At 37.7% G+C, this 27,345-nt stretch overlaps 1 protein-coding gene across 1 annotated transcript in view; it reads right to left on the reverse strand.

Annotated features, from left to right (window-relative positions):
• CCDC146 (coiled-coil domain containing 146) overlaps nucleotides 1–26,866 on the reverse strand; it is a 35,410-nt gene extending 8,544 nt beyond the window's left edge. Inside the window, 12 exon segments of the mRNA XM_035896869.1 lie at nucleotides 4,191–4,419; nucleotides 5,075–5,299; nucleotides 7,664–7,828; nucleotides 7,945–8,033; nucleotides 9,390–9,560; nucleotides 10,765–10,860; nucleotides 14,507–14,693; nucleotides 15,634–15,861; nucleotides 17,190–17,263; nucleotides 17,862–18,059; nucleotides 18,617–18,674; nucleotides 26,788–26,866. Coding sequence (XP_035752762.1) covers nucleotides 4,191–4,419; nucleotides 5,075–5,299; nucleotides 7,664–7,828; nucleotides 7,945–8,033; nucleotides 9,390–9,560; nucleotides 10,765–10,860; nucleotides 14,507–14,693; nucleotides 15,634–15,861; nucleotides 17,190–17,263; nucleotides 17,862–18,059; nucleotides 18,617–18,674; nucleotides 26,788–26,795 — 1,728 coding nt within the window. The 5' untranslated portion in view covers nucleotides 26,796–26,866.
• Between the last annotated feature and the right edge of the window lie 479 nt (nucleotides 26,867–27,345).

Genomic DNA, 27,345 nt, shown 5'->3' on the forward strand with positions numbered 1-27,345 from the left:
AATGGATTCTTTCACTTTCAGCCACCGATATTAGACTCTACACCTCAAGAAAAATAAAGACCAAACTGCCAAAAATATAAGAAATGCTAAAAAAGAATGATCTAAGAAAATTCTGTAAGGGCTGAATGGAAGAACAAGGTTGTGCAGCCTAGCAAAAGGATGGGAGAAGAACATGATTAATTGTCTTCCAGTAACATGAAATGTTGTTGCAGGGAGGAAGAGAATGATCTGTTTGTCATGCCCCTGGTGGACAGAATACAAATCAATAGGCCAGCAGTGTGCCCTTGTTGCCAAGAAGGCCAATGGCATCCCGGGGTCCATTAAGAGGAGCATGGCCAGCCCTGGAGTACTGTGTCCAGTTCTGGGCCCCCCAGTTCAAGAAAGATGAGGAACTCCTAGAGAGAGTCCAGAGGAGGGCAACAAAGATGATGAGGGGGCTGGAGCATCTCTCCTATGAAGAAAGGCTGAAAGAGCTGGGCATGTTTAGCCTGAAGAAGAGAAGACTGAGAGGGGACCTCATCAACATGTACAAATATCTCAAGGGTGGGTGTCATGAGGATGGAGCCAGACTCTTTGCAGTGGTGCTCAGTGACAGGACAAGGGGCAATGGGCACAAACTGAAACATAAGAGGTTTCAGTTGAATATGAGGAAAAACTTCTTTACTCTGAGGGTGACAGAGCCCTGGAACAGGCTGCCCAGGGGGGTTGTGGAGTCTCCTTCTCTGGAGACATTCAAAGCCCGCCTGCATGATGTCCTGTGCAACATGCTCTGGGTGAACCTGCTTTAGCAGGGGCGTTGGACTAGATGATCTCCCGAGGTCCTTTCCAACCCCTGCCATTCTGTGATTCTGTGATACACTGCAGCAAGAAATATCCAGGCTAACAGTTAAGAAAATGTTTCCATCATTAAGAAAGCACTGGAGTTTCCCAGTGGTGGTGTGAAAGCACAGCTTAGCCCTGTCAGGAATGACAGGCGGTCTGACGCTGGAGGAGGAGCAGGACTGCCTAGACAAATTCTTTACCTCTCTACTAGCCCCATTTTTCTATGATTACAATGTTGTAGTCTGGAGATTCTCATGGGGTTATGTTAAAACCTGGATAAAAGTTGATGCCAAATGCCTCAACAAAACTGTCAGTCCCTGTTATGTTACTTGAACTCTCAAGCATGAAAGTCCCATCTACAGCATCTTGACAACTCAGCAGGTCTATGTGTTGGACTAATTAATGATTAATGCTAAGTATTTCTCATTGATGCATGAAGGCAGATTAGTTTTCACGGGTCATTTCAGCCAGCGGGAACAGTCCCTTGATGTGAAGTCCCAATTAAAAGTTACATAGTTTTATACCCAGGGAAAACCACCTTAGAATCTCACCAGGCATTTTTTTGTGTCAGATAAAGGAAGTACAGAAGTATGGGAGACCCAGGTGAAATTTTTGTTTTTCTTGAATTGGCACACAGCCCTGATCTGTACTTTTCCCCTTCCCAATGGGTACCACAGCCACCAAGATATGGGATCGGTTTCTGCAGCCTCTTGGACCCAATTCATCAATCTATTCCAAGCAGTGTATCTCTAACAGAAATAGATATCCCATCTCAGAACAGCTAATTCAGTCATGATTTAAGCACATATTGAGAATATGTGAGACATATTCAAACAGACAAAAGATCTCAGTCAAATGCAAAAAACCAACAAATACTGAAACTTTTTCTGTTTTATGAGAGTGATCTTGTTTTCCTTTCAGATTTCTCTCTCTACATTTCAAGTATTACCAATGATGGATACCTGTTATTGGAAAATCTTTCAACATTGAATACTGGAAAGTTTAATTCACCTGTGGAGGGAGAAAAAGGCAGAAAGTTCTGGGGTAATGGGACGGTTGGGAAATGCAGGAGAGGAGAAAAATAGTACAGCTAAGAATAAGATTATCAAGTCTGAAAAATACCCAAGGCTTAAGGAGACGGGAAGGGTAGGAAAAAGGGGAGAATAAAATTTAAGAGGTGCAGGTACAGGATTCAGCGTGCCTATTTCAAAGAGTCTAAACTATTTCAAATGTAGGAGCCTTTTGAAGCATCCCTCTTACATGATTCAAAGTTTCCTGTACAATCGATGGGGAGAGGTAGGTGCCTTAAGAATAAAGAAAGACCTCCAAGAGGAATGTCGTGCTCCCTAAGTAGGGCAATCAGCATCTCCCTCTGGAAGCAAAGACGCCTGGCTCTTTCCTTTAATAAAGAGATGTTGTTCACTTATCTGGATAATTTTGTTCTGTGAGTTCCTAACACAAAGTTAAGGTTAGGCACGCTGGCTCCTACACAAGGTCACAACACAATGAAGAAATAACAAGAGGAGAACTCAGAAACAAGATTTACAGTCTCCATTATAGAAGGTCTAAGGGCCTCTGATAGAAATCAGGGTTTCATAGCCCTGTGGTGCACTGATCCTCTCTCTGAATGTTTATAATTATCTAAATTGAAAGATAGACAATTGGTAGTCGAAAAGGAGCCCCCGTTACCACCTCTTCGGATTTCAGCTTGGTGTCAGAGGTTGGTTTCATAGACAACACAAGTGGTTTAGATCTGTATTCACCACACCAAGTCAAAGCCATGTGCAGATGATCATTATCGTAAGATCCTTTGCACATTGTAACTGAACAGATGCTGAGTTGGATTTCAACATGGGGCCAAATCTGTAATTGGTACAGGAATTCCAAATCTGGCAACCAACACCAGAATTCAGACTCAGGCTTATGGTTTTTATTTAAATCATGGAGATAAAGCCAAACAATTTGAAGCTGTTTCCACTAGACGTAATGACTATTGGTAGTGGGAGGAAGAGTATTAGTGCTAGAATGGTTGAGCATAAGGAGATGGCTGGGTTAACGGCCAGTTTGAACTGTGCAATATTCGGTAACCACAGCATCTAGTTACATTTTAAAGGCTGATAAGCGGTTATTTGCAATTGTTCACTGGAAAATCTCTGACTTGGGAACATTTGATAAGACTGCTCCGTGTGTAGTATCACACCACTCTGTGTTTTCCTACTTCTTAATTTTATGTCAATACTGCGAAAAGATTTAAAGCTCCTGTACCAGTGGCCTCCCTTTACTGGTGACTTCAGGCTTCGCATGAACCATTACCACTAAGGAGAAAGTTTTAGGAATGCAGAACAGAAAAATCAAAGTTTCATGATTGACTCAGTCCACAAAAATCATCTGCATTTTGTTACTGACTCAGAGACCCCCAGTCTCATTCTAAATCTTACCTGAAAACATACCTTTTTTTTTTTAAATTTAGTCTATCATCTTTTTTTCATACTCTCTCTGGTCGTTTAACATTGTAACGGCACTGTAAAGTTCTTTGGGCTATGATTTCATAAGGTATTGAACAACATTTTACTCTTTTAGCAGAGCATACAACTTCTTTAAAAGACCAGAAGTAACAGAAAAGTGCAAGCACTATTTAACAGTGAGTCACAGCTCCCATCGATGCAATGCAAATGGCAATGGTACACCCTAACTGATGACTTTGTGCAGACACTCACAGAATATGTATGGAAAAAATTACCATCTGGAGATAAGGTCAAAAGTAAATGAGCCATTTCAGAAGGCAAGGAAAGAATGTCCCAAACAAGGACAAACGCTGCAGTTTGTTAGTGGTTTAATGTCATGTTGTAACAAGAACTAAAACTTACACTGTTTTTGTGTAGAAGAAAATATATGTGGATTATATCATTGTAGGCAGCAGAGTTTCCAGAGTAGGCTCAGGGTCAAGTGTGAATTGAGTTATTATTTTAGAAATTTGAAGAGCTAAGTGTATCTCCCACCCCTCCACCTACCCCCATCAATACAGTTTTAACACATTTTATTTACATTCCCATTTTTTCCCCATGACTCCCATTCCCCAGCTTAGTCATCCTGACATTTCACGCTATGGGGGGGTTAGCTAAGATTCCATACCCAGGAAGCGTTTGGCATGTGCATAGCAAAACGTATCAGCCTATTACACAAAAGCACAGAAACTCACATATCTGAAGTTAGAAAGATGCACTAGTGCTTTGCCAGGCAAGGCTATTGCTGACCTTTCTGTTTTAGTAAACCTTGTACAAGTAGGCGCTTTTTTTTTCTATGAAATTGCCTTAATTTTTAAAATATGGAATAATACAAACCAAAAAAAGGCTTTCTTTCCCACCAACCTGTATCTGAAGTACCACCAGATGTGCATCCAGGGCGTTCTTCACTGGGAGTGCTTTGAGCCACAGTTTAATCTGTCTCTTCTTCTCAGCTACCTTCAGCTTCAGAAATCTGACCTTTTCATCCATAACTTGCATCTCAATATCTCCATTTCTACACAACATCTCTTGCATGTTTATTTTTTCATATAAAATGCATAGTTCTTCTTCTCGATTTCTGAGCAGAAGACCACTGCAATAAGCCCAAAATTAAAAGGTAATATTTTAAACAATTTGACTCATATTCAGTGTATTCCATTCAAGAATATAATTGGCAACCTTGAGAGAGAGTAATAATCTGGGAAAATGTACCAAGGTTTCACAAATATTATTTTAATAGCATGACAACATTTTAAATAGGTAATTAAATAATCACAACATGAAAATCAGAGACAAACAATTGCAAAGGTTGATCTAGGCTCTCATATAATTTTAAAAGCTGTTCTGGCCTCCCACAGCATTAATTTAAAAATAAATTAATATGATCAGGGAGATTTACAGCTTCTGCATTTTTATGCACACATAAAAATGTTTTCTGCACACATGCAAATATTTTCTGTGCACAAAGCAGAAACAGAGCAGGAGGCTGCAAGCGCTCAAGGCCTTCAGTAGCCAATCCACCATATTTTGTAATGATAGCTCTGAAGCATGAACATCTTCACCAATGGAGAAAAAACTTCTGTGTAATGCAAAGCAGCCCCGGCATTGCGGTGAGGCAGCCTGTTAAGTGAAACGGAGCGAAGCAGTCTTTTAGTATTCCTAATTTGGAGTGCTCATAAGTTGAAGAAGATTGTTGATTCATGAATGTCAAAACGAAACACTATGTTACATCAAATTTACACGTATACCTCTCATTTTGTTGCTGAAGAGCCCTTTCATATTTTTTGTGTAGCTGCACCACTTCCTCCTCAATGCGGGCGACCGTGTTGGTAAGCCTCTCAAGACTCAGGCACTGTTGCTGTTTCTTTTCTTTCATCTCATGCACGATTTGCACCATTTTGCAATAATCACTTTTCAGACTCTCTGTAATTGCTACATTATTTGCATTCTTCAGATGTTGTCTCTGCAATTTTCTTTAACATAACAGAAAAGCAGGGGAGTTTTTAGTCCTTGCAATTTGAAAACAATTTCAGCAACTAAAAGCAAAGCTTAAACTAATTCCTCAAATACACAACGGCTCTTCTATGTCACTCTGCTTCACAGAAGCATTACAAGAAGTAGAAATTGTCTCTGAGAACAGCTTCTCTCCGCAAGCTCTTTCCAGCTTGAAGAGAGCTGGATTATGGCCCAAAAAATGCTATAAGTGGAGCACTGCACTACAGCTCTTTTCTTCTCCACTGGGTAACCCGAGGGGACATAAGAAACAAAGTTCAAGTGCAGAAGCATAACTGTAATGCAAAATCTTAATGCGTAGAAATCCTGCCCTTCTATTTAAAGAGTGATATTTAAATAATTTTGTGGTTGCAGTTCAACAGTCTCCAAGTTTATTGTTTATAAACCATGTGTCATAACATTCAAAGAAGAAAGAAAATTACCAGTTTCCCTGTTTGACAGATGAGAAAAAAATCATAATGAAAGGTTAGTGACAAGATTGCAGTATAGACCCATGAAAATGAAGAAGAGAACTCATTCCAGCAGCCTTGCTGGCCACTAGATGATGGTTCCTCACTTAAAGTACCAACTCATGTTGCTGCACAGATCATGCATTTGCTCACGACATGGAACTTAGAGCTGCAGCATGTTATTGCGGTACCTATCACTTCGGATCAGGTATCACTATTTTATCTACACTGGGGAGATATTCACGTGAACATACAAAAGAGGTAGTGAAAGGGGAAGCATATTCTCCTGTTAAAATACAGAACTGCAGATGAAATGTCCTGCCGCCTGTCGTGGGCTCCATCACTGCACTCTGTACAAAGCAGTGAGCTGCTTTCTGGTTCGCTTCCCCCATGGGTGTAACACCTTCCAGTTCCACAGGGCATTACTGAATCGAATTAAACTTCTGTAAAGCAAGTTTCAGACGGAAAGCATGACAGTATTGCAGAAATGCAATGTGTTATTAAACATTTTCTGAAAAACTTTTGGCTTATTTGGACTGATACTCTGTCTGTCCTCCAAAGTGTTGCAGTTGTCAGTGATACTATGATACTAAAGTCTATTACTGGGATTAAAAATATTTTCCATAAGCAAGAGAATTACTGATAATTCAGTACCTCTTGCTAGTTCTAAATCTAGGTTTGCAGAGATCAAAATGCCTGTGGGATCTTTACTGGAGTAGGGTCATCTACAACATCGGCTATTCTGCTATCTAGGCTATATATAACTGTCAGCCTTTTTTCCCCCCTCCTTTAACCAGTAATTAATAGGAAAGGCCTCAGAAATTTTAGCACAAAATGTCAGCCTGTGCATCATGATAAAATCACTTAAATCACTGAAGTTCTACTTCTTTTCTAGCTAACTCCAGCATGACTTTGAAATCAAGCTACTCGTAGATTCACAATATACTTTGAGTGAATGTATCCTGAATGCATTCTTTGGCCTGGTTGTGCAATTATTTTGGCACTGAAAACAAAAGGTTTGGGAAAATCAAATTATTTTTAAACTACTCAGTTTTGGCTGTGCTGTTTTGTATACACAGTTAACTAGTGGCTAGCTTCCTACTTTCCCAGCTGCCGACTTCAGAGATGTTGTTCTGTCTATATCGCAGAATAGTATCATTAGGATGACAAAAAGATGGCAAAAAACCATCTCCACTAAATAAAGATCTAGGAAAAAATAGTCACATGCACCCACTGTCTGCCTCATCCTCTGTGTTGTGACTGTAACCTTGCATTTTGACTGGGATTGCCTGGAAATTGAAACCATGTTTTGTCTGATCTGAAATAAAAGTTATCCAATAAAATGCAATTTGAGTTTGAACCAAGAAACCCAGTTTGTTCTAATCTAATAATTAGACAGCCACATTACTAGCTAGTGACTCATTTAATGGGCCCATGCACCAGTCTTTTGTGGAATCGCATATCTATTGGACCTCTTTCTGTCTAAGGATAAGCAAGCGTGAGTACCACAGTGGTGTTCATCTTGAATGAGATAGTATGATAACGCAGATAGTAGCGGCTCAAGAACTGTGATACAAAGGAAACGCAATGACAATTTATCCCCTTCAAGGTCAGGGAAGTGAGAGAGTAGCCAGACAAACATCAAAAATGCTTCGTGTCACGCAGTGATGCTCAAGCTAATTGTGTTAGGGTGAAAAGAAATAGGAATAGATTATGTAAGGGTGTTGCTAAATGTCTTTGAATCAGGTTTTAAAATCAGGATAATAACAATCAAGGATGTTATAGGTATAGCTGAAGTAGGACTAGATTATCTCTTAAGATTCTTTCTAATCTTACATTTCTATACTTGTGATCTACAGCTTACTCAAAACTTACCTTTCCTTGGTTATAACAGTATTCCTTAAATTTTCTCTTTCGTTTCCTAGCAATTTTACCCGGTTTTTAATTTCACTTGCTTTCTGCTGAGCAGCATGCACCAAATTTATACATTTATTCCTTTCAATTTGGATAACATCATACAGTTTACCAAATCCTTGGAGTCTGAAGATATGACAAGTGTGAAAGAAATAATTGTTATAATTTTATGCATACATTACTGGGATAAAAATTGCTTTACAGGACATTTTTTAGCTACTGTATTGTTATTATTTTCTTACTGTTTTTGGATTTCTCTCTTCCTCTTCTTATACACTCTTATTTCAAGATCCTTTCTTTTTATTTCTTTAGTAATATTTTGGAGTTGTATCTGAAATTCAGATAGAATTCAGTGAGCACTTTAGATACATCAAAGAAATATCTTCAAAGAAATGACTCAGAACAGCTATTCCTCTTAGACAAGGAAATCACAGTGAGGCAAGATTATTCTAAGAACTTATTACAATGAGATGCTTTTACCATAACAATATTAAAGAACACGGTCTTTCTATGTATATGAAGCTTACAACAACTGTTACTAATGTAGATAATTTGATACTGCATCTTAAAATGTTTGGTCCTTTGTAGCTGGAGTTCTGCTGTTTCTATTAATCAGCCTCTTGGTTCCATCACTATATAATTATGTGGAGTATGCACCATTGAAATTGTACCTTTTTAAATAAAATCTCTCTTTTTACTCTCTTCTGCCTTTTAAGCAATCACTGATTCTTGAGTAGAATGGTACACTTACATTTTATTACAGCTCTGGACCTTTTAATTTCAGTTGTGTTGAGTCTTTAACAGCCTGTGTCATTCACCTTCGATGGACAGGCCTTCTCTCACCTCCCTCTGGCATCAGGAGGAGGACATTGGTATTAAAAAAGCTGGTGGAGGTTTGGTTCCCACTCTGGGCATGTGTGTGTGTTCATTACCTAGTACTGTTTATTTTTTTCTTCTGTTTATGGACTGATTTTTATTGAAGGTGCAAAGCCTGACATGTTTGTTTACTCTGTTTTTATAGACGGTCAAAGATTCCCAAAGCGCTAGAAGGGTAGCTTATACAATTTGTTTAAATACAGACACACACTGTGGGAGCAGAAATAGTTCGTTCCCACATACAAACCCAGTAGTTAGTATAAACTGTGCAACTTCACAGCACATGTATGATATTACGATGCCAGCAAACTGCAGGCAGCAAACCCAAGGAATAGGCCTAGTTTCTGTGACTGTAGGAAAAGTTTTCTTTCTGTCTTTCTTCACATTAATATAACAATTTACACCTAGAAATGTGTCAGGAAAATAAAAATTGCTGCCTCTACTTGGAATGAGTAGCAGTTCTGTTTATCTTTTAATGCCCATGTATTTGTAAAATAAACAACATAGTTGTACTTTCAAGAATCTCAGTTGAGGCTATCTGCTTTTCTGCCTCTTTACTCCACAGGCTTGAAAGAAAATGTCCTCTCAAATACCTTGTTTCAATTGTGGCATGATATTTTAATATGCTATTGCACTGCACCATAAATTGCCAATAAAACAACACAGTATTGTGAGCTTCCTGTGCTGTGAAGCAACTTCAAAGTAAAGCGGGATATGAGAGTTCATAAGGCTCTCCGCACTAGTAATTTAATTTCTCCATACACCAGCTTTAACTTTAGAAGAGTCTTCCAGTTATGAGATAATTTTTTACCTGGGCTTTCTGAACATCCCTAGATTTCTGTTCCCTCTCTTCAACTTTGAGCCAAGTCAGATGTGCAAGTCTGGATAACTCATCTCTGCATTTTTCCTGCTGTTTGAAAAGCCGGCCTTCTTCAGCAATACATTCTTCTAACATGTGGGCATCCATATCTGACACCATTTCCTAAAGAAAATTAAATTCAATTCCTTATGCATTGACACAGCAGTGTTGGCAAACCTAAAGCTGGAAATACTTTGGGTTTATCTACAAAGTGCACATACAGACTATGTGGATTTTTTTTAATTGCTTTAAAAAAACAGCTGAAACACCATGCACGATCTCTATGATAACATGTCAAAATATTTTATCTCCTAGAAGCATTTCAGTTCCTCAGTCTAGCATGTCTTTCAGCTATTGCTCACTGGCCAGAATGGTTTATATGGCCATATAATCTTTACATACCTTTACTGTCGGGTCTTGACAAGTCCATAGTACACAATGGAAGGCACCAAGCTTTCACATTAAGAGACCAAATTTAGACATTTAAAACAGAGCAAAGTATCTAGATGCCTCGAGTTGTTGGAGATTCAGTCAATAGTGTAAGAGCTATTTGCTCTACCCAGTGCAGGCCAACCTCTTTTGGAGGAGGTGAGTGTGTGGCTTCCTAGGCTGCACTGACTACAGGACTAGATTGTTATTGACCATCGTGGCACATTAGATACGTGTCCCATACACAAATAGTGACATGTAGATACTGAATGCATACGTATTCAAACACAGGCTGAATCCCACCAGGGAATGCTAACAAATTCAAAGACAGCACAAAACCAAAAAGGATATAAGGGTAAGAAGAAAGGTGGTATGATCTTAAGAAGAAGGTGTGTCTGAAATATATTGCTTCTTATAAAGTCATTTATATAGTGGCAAGTACTAATACTCTCATAATTGAGACATCTGCATTTCCACACTATATATGGCTGTGCTGAGCATAGATGGACATCTACAAATGACAAAACCGTGAAGATGAAAAATTATAATGTACAAATGCTGAATTGTCCTTGTTTCAACAAGACAGTGTGCCATATCCAAAGAGAATTTATACCCATTATATTTCTAGCTGTAATGCAGTTAATGATATTCAGAAAGACTTAACCTGGAAAGTAGACTTGCTTTCTGCCTTCCAATATGTGGCTAGTATGATTGAACAATGTTTTTTAAATACGACAAACAAGTGGTCCTTAACATTGAAAAAATACTATCGCATGTTTTCTCACCAGAAAGCTGCAACTAGAAACTCCCATCATTTTTTCTTCAAACAGTCCCTTTAGTCTCATGATTGAAAACCAACTGATACAGTGAAAAAGTATGAGAAAGCAGAACTGAGCACCTGTTCAGCTAAACGTCTCTTGGTCATTTCAATTTCCTTCTGCAGGACTCCTCGTCTTTCTAATAGTACTCCGTTACTTTTAGGGACGGCTTCTGCCTACAAAAATAAACCAAGCACACTGAGTCATGCAAACAAAAGATGTGAAAAATGTAAACTGCAGATAATCTATTTGAAGCAGTTACACACATTAAGAAACCAATTTTCAGTCTTGTTACAATAGCTAGTCCAAGAGTTCTTCATTGAGTGGAGTTTCTTAGCAACATATCCAAGTTTCTCTATTTTTTCTTTTAAGAATTTAAGTATGAACACTAAACTTCACAAAGCCCAGTTTAAGTACTGAATTTATAAGGGTTATGTTTTTCAGCAACTAAACCATCATTAAAAAAAAAAAATCACAGAGTGACTACGCAAAGATGTCATCTTCTAAATTCACAGATTTTCTGAGTGAAATTCTGACCTTAGTGAAGGAAAAAATAGATTTACCACCGATTTTTATAGGGTTAATATTTCACATCTGTGTAGACTTGATATCATAGTTTTTGCTTTTAGTTATTCAAGTAAGATTTTTCCTCCTTAGGCTCTAGAAAGTCTAAACTAACACCACAAACAGCTATGTATTATTTTTTCTTGTACTTATGGGAAAATTTGTTTATTCAGTCAGACTTTAAAATGAAGTATGTGAAGGAAGACACATTAGAAACTACTTTCTGATTAAAATATATGTGAAAAATCCCACTACAACTACTTGCGTGATATAACTCACAAGGCAAAAGGTTGTATTGGCCTCACAGTGACTAACTTAAAAATTCTTTACGGTTATAAGTAAGAAATAAAAAATTACTCTGAACGACACATCTGGAAGCTATTCAAAGATAATACACACAACCCCGTGGTATCTTTCTTAGATCTCAGCCAGATGTTAGATTTCAAAACGCTACACCTCAGTATGGACAATGAGAGGGTTTGCACTTATTGTTTTTACTTCTGTGATAATATAAAATAAATGTTGTTTACTTGCTTTAAGGGGAAGGGAAACAAGAAGCACGGTAGAGGTGAACCTTTGGAGTTACTTTGGTGTCAGCTCCCAACTCTGAGACAGATTTGGTCTGACTTAGGTTGGCTAAAAGGTCAATAAAACCTATTCTAAGCAAGTAGAAGGAGCAAACACGGCCTTTCTGTGGAGCGTACATTAGTTATCGCTTCTGCTGTGTAAAAGGCTGTAGTGGCTCTAAGTAGGCATTTCTACATTTTCAAGATGGGATTCTAAAGATGCCATCAAGTTCTTGAGTCTAAAAGCAGAAAGCTCACATAAACATCTTTAATCCATTAAGGACTTTTGTTCACATAAGACATGACTAAACTTAGGCACTTTTGGCTCTCTCTGCATTGGCCTGACCGAAGAGAAGGCGTGCATGGAGAAGAACAACGGTTCTGCTCTGGGCTGGCGCTAGCTGGAGCAGCCAATTCTCTTTCACACAGAATGTTGGCGTTTAGCAATAGCTGACCTTTCACTGCTTACTAAGAAGAAAAACACATTTGAAGGAAGTGTTCCTGCAATTTCCCTGTTCTACAAACTAGTCATTCTGCGCTTAGCACGTGATTTAAAGTAAGAGAAATTTGGGGAAGCATACTGATGTACTGCTGCTTCTGCATTCACGTTTTTGTAGAAGCAATTAATTCTTGTGATTTTTTTCACTTGGAATCACACTGAATAAATATAAATCTGGCTTTTTAAGTAGTTAAAGGAACTTTAACTGCTCACAATTTTTTAACTTTTCCTAGGTGTGCTCCTAAGTCGTCCAAATTAAAATAGTCTCAAGATAGCAAAAGCTAAGCGGAATCAAACTTGCCACTCTAGTCTTTCGTACTCGAGTACTGCATTTGAACTGACCATGCTGCAGAGGAGCAGTGATTTCACATTTGCTCTTCTAAAAGAGCCAAGAAAGGAATCAGAGAAAATACAGAGCACGGGAGGATGGGCTAAAACAACTATATTGCCATGGCCTGTTTGTGTTAGGGTAGCATCCTGCAACTTCTGGAGTAAAATACTGCACAGAATTTCACTTCTATCTTTGCTGGCATTCCCCTTCCTCCACTCTTCATGATGATGCTACTTGCAAGACGCATACAAGCCTATAGGATAACTTAGCGTTAGCACTGAGGGAATCTTCTGCAGTGCAACTTAACCTTTAAGGGCCTCATTACAGGTCCCTTGCCCTTTCACACGGTGTAAAGGGGTTGGATGGGGTTGGGTTGGGTTTGGATCTCACCCAAGACAGTGAACTTTAACCATAGCTGTTGGTGAGTTACGGTATTTGATTTTAGAATTTTACAGTTTTGAAATATTGTGATTCGCCCATCAGAAATATTTCTTCAATAGGAACACAGGAAAAAAAACCCAACTGTTTCCCAGATTCTCTTAGCTGATACAGAACAGAAAGTCAGTATGAGCTTTAAGATCAAAGTCTGGAATATGAGTCAGTCCTTTCATCAGTATTTCAGGAAATTCAATCTAAAACTTTTTTTTGTGTAGTATAGAGCTTTGCCCCCTCCTCCCAAGTGGGCTTATATTACTAGGTAATTAATACACATGTGAATTCAGGAGGAATTTCAGGCGAGACAGAAAAAAATTCTGCTACTTAATAATATTAAATATTATTGAGTAATGTTTACAGTTGTTTAAATATTAAAGTCAAGTATGTGTGTGTTTTGATATCATATAGTTATTTTTAAAAACTTTACAATAATGTAAATAAGTCTGCTTTTCTGCCCTGAATTGCGTAGAAGGACCAAGAAAAATGTCAATGACACTGTGTATCTAGGTAGGAAATATCAAGTCCTTATGCTTCTAACTCAGATAATGGATATTCTCCTGTACAAAAATATTCACCTGACTAAGCAAGATTAATTTTATAAGACTGACATACAATTTAGAATAAGCAAGGAGCTAGTATAGAAGGAAAGCTTAAGAAAGAGAATGGAAGAACCAGTGATGGGATGAAGACAATAAAAAAACTTATAGACAAAGTGAATTGTTAAGAAATATTTGGAAGAAGAAAGGAAATGTTTTGAATAGACAAGCAGAATGAGACTGCCCTTTAAAATCAGCATAGTAGAAGGCACAAATAAAACAGAAAAGAGTAAATCAGTATGGAAAGAGGAATGAGTGAAATACTACTGCAGGGAGGAAATGAGGAAGGTGAAAATTGAGTGGAAAGGAAGAGAACATAGGGAATCATGTCATATCATTTAATACCAAACTTTATATAGTGTTAGTTTCCTGTCCCCTGAAATAATGTTAAATACATTATAAATTGTTTACAGTAATGTACAAACAACCTCAAAATTTTAAAAAGATGTCGCTTCTCACCATCTGGGAATCAGGCAGTACATGGCTCCATTTGCCTGCTACATTTTTCTTTGATGCCAATGGGCAAGTCACTGTATTATTTAATTCATAAAATGACCATAATCCCACAGTACTTTAAAGGAAGACATCACGCCACGGTGTCAATATAATCTCCCAGTTCTCCTTGATAGGATGATCCCACCCTAAAATCCATTTCTTAAGAATAACCCAAGTATTTTTATTACAGCCAGAGCACCTAGAGGTGTCTTTGTTAGTTGGAGTGCTGCTGACGCTTTTCTCCCCTTCCCTCTTTTAGAACCAGTCAAAAGATTTCATAGACAGATCTCTTACAAGAAAATTTAGAATCCTTATGATCAATATATTCATACAGACCTCTAATTTGAGTCTGTTATGCTTTGACTTATCTTGTTCCAAGGAATCATAAATCATCTTCAGTTGTAACTCCATCTTTTTTAAATTTCTCAGTGCTCTGTCTTTCTGTGTTTGCTGATGAATGAGAATATCATGTTGCTTTTTTTTCTCCAAGACACTTTTATTTAAATTATCTTCCAGAGCTTCTCTATATAGACAGACACAGAATTTTAGAATCAGGTAATTTGACCAAGACGTGTATGCAGATATGATCATTTTAACAGATTGTGAGTACTGCGGCATTATGGCTAAGCAGCAAGAAAAACTCATCAACTCCTGACACAAATTACCTAAAAAGGTAGCATTTTATAACTTTAATCAATGATAATATTCCTAATGATGTCAATGAGGTCTCACAAGCTGTTCTAAAGATGCTAAAATTCCAGAGAAACTATTATTTATGAAAAGAAGAAAACACATTTTTTAGTATGAGGGAATATTTACATGTTTGCTTCACTCAAACATTTCAATTTAAAGTGCCACTATCCTTTAATAAAAAACTTTAAAGGCAAAAGAGTTGTTGCTGAGCGTATGGCCATGATTACAATTATACATCTTTATCTGTGAAAAAGGAATCATCTGAAGTTTTCAATCAACCTCATGTTTTGTTTTACTTTATCAAGTATATATAAACTCATAATTCAAGGCAATATTAAGGAGATGAGTAATCAGTCCCCACTGAAAGTCAGGAGTACGTGGGTGCAGAAATCTATGATCCTCATTTGAACATGAAAATACTGACTTTTTTTTTTCCTCGATGAACTTACTTTCTGTGGGTTACACAGAAAAAAAAGTCACTGGAGAGAGAAACCATCTAAAAGATTTCCCTTTCAGAGCAAAATCCAGTTTCACTCTCCCAGGCTTTTATCAAATACTTATGCTTTTTAATGTTGTTCTTCAAGGCAGATCCTAGATCCCAGTAGTTCACATAACCAATTCTGAAGTCAAAACCAAGCCTGGTAATTTCTAGTCATCACTGGTTGCAGCATAAAACTTGAAAACATAAACACTACAGCAGAAGAAAGAAACAGATCTTTGAGAACACAATTGTTCGCTCATACTACATGGCTTATATCTGCTTCTCTAACCTGTCTGATAGGACCCCCGATTCCTTCTCTCTGCTAATTTCTAGTAATTTTGTCAAATTAATGCATTCTCGTTCTTTGCTTTCTAGCAGAATTTGTTTCCCCTCCAATTCCTTCATTACATCTTCTCTTTCTTGCAAAATCTCTTCAGTCCTTTTTCCAATGGCTTTCAGGGTACCATTCAACTCTTCTATTTGGTCATTAAGGGCTTCTTTCTTCTTTTCTGCATCGCTGTGGATATATTTTAACAAAACAGTAACGGTTCACATTTCCACATGCATATTTAAATGGCAAAATGTAAGTTGCCAGTTTTAATGGCCACACAGAATCATTTCAACATCACAACTATCTACCCTGTATATTTGAAAGCAAACCACATACAGTGAAAATCTTCAAATGCCAATACAGTTCAACAATAAAATTGAAGATTGCCATGGGACTAACAGGGAGCTTAGCACCGTAACAATATTAAAAAGACTTCCAGTAAATTGAATGCTGTCAAAATTACTAGGTACATGGATGTGACACTTCTAAATATTATTCCCAAGGCTGTAAAGTCTAATTAGTTCATTCTGTGATGCAACACCAGTAGAAAGGCTCATTTCCATGCTTCATTAATAACAATCTACACAATGTACTAGCTTTTGAAAATTGCCTCTCTGTAAGAATACAGGAAAAACTTCTTACAGTTGTGATAGCAGAGTTGCATTAAGCAGAGTAGTGAGGAAAACGTAGAAGACAACCATTACACAAGTTTTAAACCCGAGAAATTTAACGTAGTAAAAAAATTTCTATATTACAAATAGGGACTGCAAACAGGAGACTCAGAGACTTCAGCATAACCCTGTGCCTGAACAGGGTACAAAAGTATCATCCATCTGGAAGGCACTTGGATCTGTGAGTGGCCTGGCTGAAACTGCACAGAGCTAATTCGATTTTACACAGGCAGAAAGCAGCACATCATGCTCCAGGGGAGAAAAAACCCAACCATGCAAAACAGAGAAAGGAAAGGCTGGCTACTGGATTGCATTTTCCCGGTTGAAGTACTAGAGACCAGTACTCACATTAGGAGCTTACAGCAAAGCACCTCTTATTATAAAACTGGTACAGAAGTATGAAGGGAGAATGATTATTTAGCTCAGGCCAGACTGTCAGCTGTGAAAGCTGCTCGTTTCACTGAGGCCAATAGAGATAAACTAATACACAGTCACTGAGGACTAGCAACGGTAAAAAAGCCTAATCACTAGATTACACAGTAACATTATTGTCCATTAAAAACCTAAGTAAATCTGATATATGGTAATGCAGTGCAGTAAGATGGTTAAACAGTTTTTGACCAAGATTTGTTCTACTTTCTTCTTTGTTGTAATTAAATTTACAATATTTCACTGCATATACTATATTTTTCAGTACAGTACATGGATTTTAAGTGGATTGTAGATGCTTTTTAAATGTGGATCCTAATTTTAATCAACACCTATACTCAACTGCCTCCGTAACAAATGGATGAAAATAAGTTATACATACATATTAAAAATAATAATTTATTAAAAGCGTACATTTTTTTCCAATTCATCTTCTCAATTTCTTTTCCAAGTTGTGCTGGAACAGCAAGGATCTTAACTAGCTCATCCTAGTGACAAAACAGAAAGTTTAGATTAATAGCCTCAAAATCTGGTGAGATATCATAGAAATAATATTCACCCAGAACTGCTGTGAAAATGGGCAGGAAACATGTTTTTGGATTACTTGAGCTTGTCCCAGGGAACTGTAGCTGCTACTTTTGACACAAAACATTGATATTTACCATTTCATTATGTCTGCAAGATGAAAATTATGTTTGAATATTATTAATACATCTGATTATGTTACCTATATCATGGAAAGGAAAGCAGCAAAGACCTGGGTATGTTTTTTAATTCTCAGCATAAATCTGTATTAACTTGGATCTGAGCTTATGTTAGAGCAGCCTACAATAACACAACATAGCAAACATGTCGTTATAGAAACTATTTTTTAATCAAAAGCATGACTATTATTATTTCCTAAAGGAGTAATAATGGATATGGCACACCATCATGTTTTACGCCTATTGAAAAATTATGTAATATATAAAGTAATGCCATCTGATGAATTTGGAATAACAAACAACATCCAGAATATTCACTGTTTCCTTGGATAAAGCATGTACCCATATACACATACATTCACACACACAGAGATATACACACACACAATTAATTTTGTGTTACTTTTAAATTAGCCTGCTTCTCCAGAAGTTTTTCCATCTCCTTCTTATCTATTAACTCCAGCTTTTGCTTGGATGAAACATCTTCCTTTATTGCATTAATTTCTGCTTTCCTTTGGATTACTTCTTTGCAGAGCTCATCACAATTTTCTTTCAACTGCTTAATTTTCTTATCTGCTTCCTTTAAAAATGAAGTAAAAGATCAGATTGATTTTATTTTCCCTTTTACATTTTGCAAGCTTGTAGATACTACAGCATCATTAACACTGAATGATGATGACATTTTTTACAACAAGGTATGAAATACAGTTTTTTTTACCAGCTGTATGTTTCTTCTGTCAGTAACCAGCAAAATTTATTTCCAACAAAACCACATATATTCATCAGGATTTATGACTGCAGATGTATTTTCCATACTCACATTCTAGAACCAAAAACCTGCAGCTATCTTTACATGCAGAATCTATTTGCAGTAAAAAAATTTTGAGTAAACTCAAGAAAATCCAGATCTTTTCCGAATCAGTTACTCATTGTTTGCCCTAGAGTTATCAATCCTGAATAATATTATATAGCTTCTCCTACAAAATCTACCTATCAATTTTTCTATGTATTCCAGATTTTAAATAAACTCCATAGAGCTACACACTGTGAAAACATTTTCATTGATTTTTTTTATGTTAGCTGACAGAATATAAAACATGGCCATAAACCCTGGGTTTTCTCATGTTTCACACTTACCTTTTGTTTTGGGATTCTTTCATATTCTTTTTCCAGAAGCCTTTTTTCTTCTTGCAAACTAGAGAAAAATCAAAACAGAGGTAAATTTATTAGTAATTTAATAAATATTACTATAATATAGTAAATGGTTAAAAAAAGTATGGAAGCCTATCTTGTGTTACACTAAAATGTAGGGTGAATTATCATCAGGGACAATTGAAAGGTGTCCAGATTTAAAGGAAGGTTGCTGACTGGTAAGTGGAAGTCCTGAAAGAGAGGTTGTACATATGCAGTTTTTTTTCTACAGTGCACACATCTAAACTTTTGAACCTGATTCTTCTCAGTCTTACCACCTCCTGCAGGGATGCAGGGATGCCTCATTTACCCTTGTCTTCATACTAGCAGAGTCTAACAGGTTAGATGGCACCGTACACCCACAGTTCCTCCCAACCTCAGAAAACAAAATTTTAACATGGAACTGAGGCAAAAGGAAAGAGGAGGTTGGTTATAAATTTCCACAGAGACATCACACATCAAAGAAAGTGCAGCTGCTAGTGAGAAGCTTTCTTCTTCCTTTGAGCGATTGCTCACACACACATTCACACTGTAAACAACTGTAAGTGAAGCTCCTCAAATCTGAACAGGCTCCTGTGAAAAAAAGGTTCTGAAAAGAGACAGGAGATGTACACTGAGTCAATGGGGTACAGTAGAAAACTAAATCAAATAGCCATGGTGATCTTAACCTATATCCAAAACTATGCTGCAATTTAATTTCAGGCAACAATAGACAAATGCCAAAGGAGGGAAGAAGGAGGAAAGGAAAAAACAGGAAAGCTCTTAGACCTTCTGGCTGTGTCTTTAGTAATGCTGCTCTAAGAAAGATGGAGTGACTACAAAAGTGAAGCTCAAAAATGAGCCCTAGTGAGGTAATACGTCAATACATTCCCAGCTCATGCACAGAACAGTTCTGCACCTACAGGAGGTAAACGGGCTACAGCAGTCTGCATGCTGCCACAACCAAAATGAACTTAATTAAGTCCTTGTAGTATTGATTGGGAACAAGGAGGCAGGTTCTTGCAATGTAATTAGTACCTGTGATGACATTCTGAGTTGCAGGCAATAAAGGAGCAAAGATTGCAGCTGGGGAATAGGTAGAACAGCCAAATCCTCTGTCCCGTCTATAGCAAAGAATCAACTTCAGCACTCAAATTTGTGTTTGTAACTCCAGCTGAGGATGTGCTGGTCAGGCTTCCCTGGGACTCAGGGCAGTCTGTTAGAATAAATAACCCTTTAACTAAGGGGAGTATGAACAGAAGGGGACAGGCTTTCATGAAAACAGTTGTGTCACTTAGAGTGTAAACTATGGCAAGGGAGTCCTGGGGCAGCCCCACCTACCCAAGGCAACTACTACAGTTGTCTCTGAATGTGGTTGATGCAGAAGAGAGGCAGCTGATTGGTATTTCTTTTTTTCTCTGAAACCTTTCAGCAGTAGCCTAAGACTTTGCATGGTGGTGGTTCAGGTTTCAGAAGGTGGTGGTCATGGGGAGAGAGATCAGTCTCCTAGCAGCCAGCCTCATGGAGGATCCTCCCTAGAATCTTGTGCTCAATTCTTTATCAGTGCTGATCTAATGTTCCTCCCCCTCCAATAAATTGTTTCTTGTCTTTTGGTCCTCCAATGAGAAGAGCAAAGCTTATATCTGGAAGCCTCAGGCAACATCTTTCTAGTCAAGGAAAGAAAACAGTCAAAAAAGAGAACTGGGTTGGTGATGTTGCAATCAAAAAAAAAAACAAAAAACAAACCAACAAACCAACAAAACCCCACGAAGAGCAAGCTCTGGCTCAGATGAACAGCAAAGAGAAAATAAAGGCGCAGGGTAGATGTATATTTGTATGGGCAGGCTACAAGTATGCCTCCATGGGGACTGATAAGTCTAAAAACTAATTTGAATGCCAGTGTTTGAACACCCACAAAGTGAAGAAGCATACAAAAAATCTTTCAAAGAAAAAAAGCTGAATTTAGATCAGTTTTCCTCAAAAACTGATAAAATGAATTATATAAAAAATTCTATTGCAATATCTATTATAACTTCAGGAATTGCACAGAGGAGTGAAGACACAGGAGTACTTTGCAGGAGTACAGTACAAATACATCTGAGTAGAAGGAAACACCATCAGGTGATTTCTTCTGTGCCACAATGGGGCTGAGGAACTACCCCTTTTATGTTCCACTGTTTAAAGTCAACGAGGGATCAAACTGAGCTACTTCAATTCTGTGATACCAGCTTTGGTCTGCCCCTGTGTACTGTGCCCATAAGCCACAACTGAGTCCTAATATATTGTGTTGGAAAGACATGCGAGTCAAACAAAATATTTTCACTTACCAACAGGTTGTCTAAATGTATAAATAAGTTAATAACAACAATTCATATTCCCAACACATTTTGGCAGGATTCCTATTTGGAATCCTTGGGACTGGCATAATCCTGCTAATTACAATGAATGTCCACTCTGGACAAATACCCGGAATTGTTTGACTGGCACAAAAACAGATTAAATAAATCCTGTGCAAACATTAAAGAGGTACTACATTGGTCGCCATCAGTCTGTGCTGTGGCCTCTTTAATATCATGCCAGACGATCAAAAGAGCAATCCCAAAAATCAGGAGGGAGAGCAAAGTTGACACTGGGGTTTTTTTGTCACATTCCTCACTCATGAGGACAGATTCCTGTGGAGCCATTCCAGTTTCACAACAAAGACTTGTAAAACAATTTGAACACCTCATTTTCTGTGACATAAACAAAGGCAACCCTGAACAGCAAGCACCAAGTTAAGTTACCTTAAGAGCTGGCAGACCAACTACTTCCATGCAAAAACCAGGGAAGGTGTAAAAAGAAAAAAATGGGGTAAAAAAAGAAGTTAAATCTCTCCCTTTTGAGCAATGAGTTTGGTCCAGCTGCCCATATTCAAAATTTAAGTACCCCCATGCTAACATCCCCAGAATTCCTTACTGTCAGGGATAAAAACAGGTACCAGGATAGGGCAGGTCATCTGACATCCCAGGTACCTATTTCAGGAAGAGATAAATTACTGGTTGAAGATAACTTATTTCTCTCCCTTGACTGTAAAGGGAGACCAGGATGATTAAATCAGATTAAGAAATCAAATAAGATTCTTCAAAGATGTTAAGTTCAGTCTCTGATTTAATAGCTATATGGACACAGAAGCATAATGTAAGGTAAGCAGACAAAATCTGGTCTTTCCGTTTAGCATTTGAATCTTGTGATCTGTGATAGATGTACATTGTTCTCATGACTGTCTATAAAATACTTAGACATCAATCACAACAACAAAATAGCCACAACTGGCGTTAGGCATTTATAATTCCCATTGGCTTACAGCCCTTCTTGGATGAGTGTATTTTTCAACACCATGCATTTTTTATTATTATCATTACTATACCTGTACAACATATATAATGAAAAGAAGATGAAACTCTTAAGTTTAAGCATTAATGTTTGCAAATGTTTCTCACATTGCTTTACTTATTTACATGAAGCTTATATAGTAGTACTGTACATGAAAGGCTATCATGGATGCAGATGTAATGAGTTAAAAAAAAAGCACTTGGAAAATTGGACCATTAATGAAAATACATTCCAGACTTTTCCCTGAGAGATGCCTACAGCTGCGAATTGACACAGAAATAAAAAAATTAAGTCAGAGAGATTAAGAAATGTAGTGGTAGTTGTCAACAGAGGTCCATTTCAGTTCACCAGCTCACAAAATAGCCAGAACTTCGTTATCATTACGAATCCCATCATGCAAGAAAGCAAACTCCTTCAGGTACTCTGACACATAGCTGGGATTGCTGAGGAATCCGTGGAAGGTGTTCAGCACCTCATAGCTAAAATCTAGTGACCACAAGTAGAAGATATCACAGCTGACAAGCTGCCAGCATGGGATTCCTGTAAGACTCTTTGCTGTGCTTAGGTTGTATGTACTGGAGAATGCAGTCAGAAGACTAGTCCAGAACTTTGACTGTAACTCAATTTATTGTATTTATGACTTGTCATTCTTTACTAGAAAAACTATGAACAAAAGCTTAACATTTCACTTTTTAATTATCAAGTGACTAATCCTGAAATAATTACAAGCACTGAAATATTTTTCCATATTTGCAATGCTTCTACAAGGACAGACTCAGTTTTGCAATCCTGACTTGCAGGCAATAGCATGCAGTACTTCAGTGAATACCCATTTTGCTACCTGCACAAATGACTGTCAGGGCTGCAGATTGGACCTAGGCTTTAGAACAAAACTATTTTCAAGAATCAGGCACCTTTAATCTCACAAACTCTTGCTGTAGATAATTTAATTTCAAATTAATTGCTTACTTTTAAATATATAGTTTAGATGATAAATTAGATGATAATTTTACTATTTCTCAATAATAAACTATTGTTGATACTATTGCCTGATAAAGAAAAGCAGCTTCTCTTTATTTTCTCTCACAAACCAGGACTCTAAGCCTCACATGGACATTAAAATGAAAAGTTTCTTCAAACTAAAATAAATCCCTCCTGATCACATTGATCCTTTCCTTGCTCTTGTGCTAATCGGATTTTTTGTTCTATATTCTTATTTACTGAGACATGTTCAGTCCCAGTTTTATGAAGAAGCTTCATGGCTCTAAATGCAATTGTACCAGAACTGAATAGGGATCACTATTTTTCCTCTTTATTGCACTTGCCTAATAGTTTTGGAGAGGAAGAATGCTCCTGGAGTCAGCTCTGACTTTGGGGCAATGACCCAAATGCTAAAACCTCAGTAAAATCCTTCCAACTGTTGTTCCCCTCCTGTGCTGAGCACACAGGCAGACGCACTAGCAATGAACCCAGTACAGCCATACAGCAGAAAAGAAATACAAACCAGAAAAGGAGGGACAGACCGCCAGTGGGGGTACACCACACCCACACAACCACCCTTGGGGTGACTTGCCTGGCAGCTAAAGTGCATCAGAGCTGCTTCTGAATACCTCACGTACTTGTTCAAGCTATGAAAAAAGTCACAACATTTCTGAAAACCTGCTGATAGTACAGTGCTGAAAGCAATTTAAATTTACTCTTGGAATGTTGAATACTCATTGGAACAATGAAGAATTAAAACAGAAGATGAAATATCACCTTCAGCTGTTGAAAAAGGTATCTGGCCTGGAAAAAAAAAATTAGAGGCAAGCAACTAGGAAATGAAATATGGAAAAGAGAACACAGGATACAAGGGACCTTGAGACAAAAAATAACTTTGCTAATGTTATGGTATATCTATATGGCTTGAGGAGAAAAAGTTTACTGCTGTCAGATTTGAATCTGAGTGCAAAAAGGGTGCTAAGCGCCCTTAGCTAGCAGAGAAAGCGAACTGAGGTAGGAAGTAAAGGTAGCAGAGACTAGAGAGATGCTTCAGGGAAAGAAAGGCTTACAGAACCAGGGAAGCAGAAGATGTGCAGAGGTGCTTCTCCCTTCCAGCTCAGTAGTACTTCTGAGTAGACAAGATCCAAGACTTCTAAGAAAAGGATAAAGCAATAGAGAAGAGACACAGATATTCCCTTCAAAAGCTTTTCCCCTCTATGTTCCCACCTGCAATACATAAGAAGGTAAATAAGCAATGTTTGTTTTCAGACTAAAGAGCCATTAGTCATAATTCCCAAAGAGAATTTACTTGTAAGTGCCAAGCACAGCTGGGAATGTATTAGCACAGTTGGACAACAAGGGAAATTGTGCTCCAGAAAGATCAAGGGCCAAGAGAGGTTGGATCACAAGTTTTTATCCTTCTGAGAAATGAAGGAAACCAAGTAGTCACTTAACAGCAAACTTACAACATCTTCGATGCAGCTTCCCCTCTGTCTGTGACACCACCCATACACACAGCTATTTCAGAAGACATCGCTTTATTATTTGTATAAACCCATCAGGCATATGGATCTTCATTTTACAGCACTGTTACTATTAGATCACCTGCTACTCACAACTCTATTTTGGACATTCATTTTCAGTGCCTTCCACAGGCACCAAATCCATCCCTTCTTTACGAACACGTATTCACATCTATTATCTGTTTTTCTTCATAGCTCATTTCTCTTTTCCCCACTACACTCATCCATTCCCCACATAGACATGTATTCTGCCAGTCCTGTTCATTCTACACCACTCCAACATTAAAACCCCTCTCATTTCTGGAAAGCAGTATCTTCTCTCCCAATAAACAAACCCACACATAACCAAGGCACATCCTCCTCACTCCACACCCACAAGGCACATAAGACCCAATTCTACCACCAGGCATGAAACAGATTCGAAACAAGGAACAATTAAATAATCTGTAGCTCTTTGGTTTAGAAAGTTGAAAAAGAGGGGGGTGGGGTGGGGGGGGGTGCAGATAAAAAACAGATCTGTCAAACCATCCTGCAGCAGTGAAAATGAAGAGAGGATCAGATGTTCAGTGTCTCATCCAACACAAGAAGCACAGGGCATGGAATGATGCTGGTAGGAGTCAGGTTCAAAACAGAAAGGAGGTGGCAGTTCTTGTGTGGTTAACCTGTGGAACTCATTGCCCAGGGTGTTGCAATGCCAGAAGTTTATATAGTTGAGGAGAGGTTCAAGGCAGAGGGGTCAGCTGAGGATTCCTAAGTACAGAGGACTGGATTTGGCTCATGAAATCCCTGCATCACAAATGGCTGGGGGCTGTGCTTTTGGTCACTGTTAGATACGGTGCCATATGGACCTCTGGTCAGACCGTACAGCTGGTTTTGATCTCATGCAACACATAAGACCAAACAGAGGAAGTTTCTTATTAAAGTGAAAGAACATTTTTCACAGTATGACTGACCCCAAAAGTGTATTTTTAATCTGCAAGATCGGATATTCAATTCATAGATAAGAATTAATGCAGTAATTGTGCAAGGGTAATTGAAACAATACCTCAACTGTGTTTTGCATAGGACACAGAAATCTCCTTTTGACTAGAGGTAGAAAATAGAGTATGAGTAAACATCTTCTAAACATGTAAAACCCCATCATTTTTTGGAAAAATGATGCAAAACCAGTGAAAAATATTTGTAAGATATGAGGACAAATTGGTAAAAAGCATGATATTTTTAAGAGCTCATTTCTGGATTGCTTGGAAATTGCAATAAATCCTGTATTCAATAATTATTTCACGGAACTTCATGTTGCTTAGTTATCTCAGCAAATAATTTTTTCCAGATGCTTTCCATGTTTCTCCCACTCCCAATTTGCTTCTTTCTCTCTTAGAGCAAACATTTGGCTCTCAAAAACGAATCACGAAAGAACTGCCAGAAAAATCTGCTCTATGCAGTTTGTACAGTGCCCTTGCTCTCCTTGCAGAAAAATAGTTTTAACTGCTGAGCCGCTGATATAATTTTTTGGATTTATAGGCAGCAACTACACTACAGCTGGACTGAAGATGAGTACAAATAGCAAGCACCCCACAAAATGAAAATTCGAGTTCATTTCCATAGGTACATAGTTTTAAAAATGCAATAGTACTGGTTTTAATTTTACTATAAAAGTTTCAAGTACAACACACTCATATATGCAGATAATTAAAACATATACAATATCAAGCTTATTCTGGACCTTTTTCCTTTTATAGAAATGGCAAGTATTCACTTCTTTCACAGCAAATTTCTCATTTTTCTGACATGAGAATATACAAGTACTTCTCCTCCTTTAAATACCTGAATAGAAAAACTTGAATAAACTGTGCTTCTGGTGTTAAAAATAGCCCTGGGGCTATTTATGACATTGTTTCCATAAAATCCCAGGTCTCCGAGACACTTTAATAACTTGTATTAAAAGTGTCCTAGACTAGAATTGTTCCTGTTAATTTTGCCTACCTAAACATTAATCACACAATGTAGCAAATTTTAAACAGTGTTTCAAAGGACACCGTAGCATGTTCTAAAATTAAAATAATCTACAAATCTCACATCAGTGTAATTTTATACATCACTGAAATGTTGCTGTTACTAGGGCAAGTTTGTGGCAATCTGTTCAACAACAGCTGTAAGAAATTTGTCCCTGTGAGATGGAGAGGAGATTGAATTATATTCTATGTTATTATCTTTCTACGTAAGCTAGGATAAAAATAGCAGCGTTTGACCATTAGCACCTACCATTCCATCCTGAACTGAATTTCGTATTCTCTCTCTTTAATAGCATTGTATTCATTTTGGCAATTAAGAAGTTGTTGCCTTATTTGGGAAACTTCACTGGAGGATTCTTCAGGGAACTGTTCTGCTTTTTCCAGTTCATGTTGCTGTTGTTCCAGTTCTACACTAAGACGTTTGGCTTCCTGCAACAGCTGGATCTCAGTTTCCTGTAAACTACATTAAATAGAAAAAATTAGAACTAGGCAATGAGAAGCATGAGCTTTGTATTTATACTTCTTTACCTACTTATAATATTTAATTCAAGGTTTTCAAGATGGGATAGGATTAAGCCCTGAATAATCTGGTCTGACCTCATGGTTGACCCTGCCTTGAACAGGAGGTTGGACCAGAGACTTCCTGAGGTCTGTTCAAACTTGAATTATCCTTTGGTGCCTTGAGAGCAGTGGAATCTGAGTGAGGGGTTTTTTCTGCATACCTAGAGTTGGAGTGGGATTCACCTCACCTAATTTTAACCAGATGAAAGATAGTTAGTTTAACTTATTTGTCTAGCACCTCCTACAA

The sequence above is a fragment of the Egretta garzetta genome, unplaced genomic scaffold (assembly GCF_000687185.1).
Source record: "Egretta garzetta isolate BGI_Z169 unplaced genomic scaffold, ASM68718v1 scaffold156, whole genome shotgun sequence".
In the NCBI taxonomy this organism is placed as follows: Eukaryota; Metazoa; Chordata; class Aves; order Pelecaniformes; family Ardeidae; genus Egretta; species Egretta garzetta.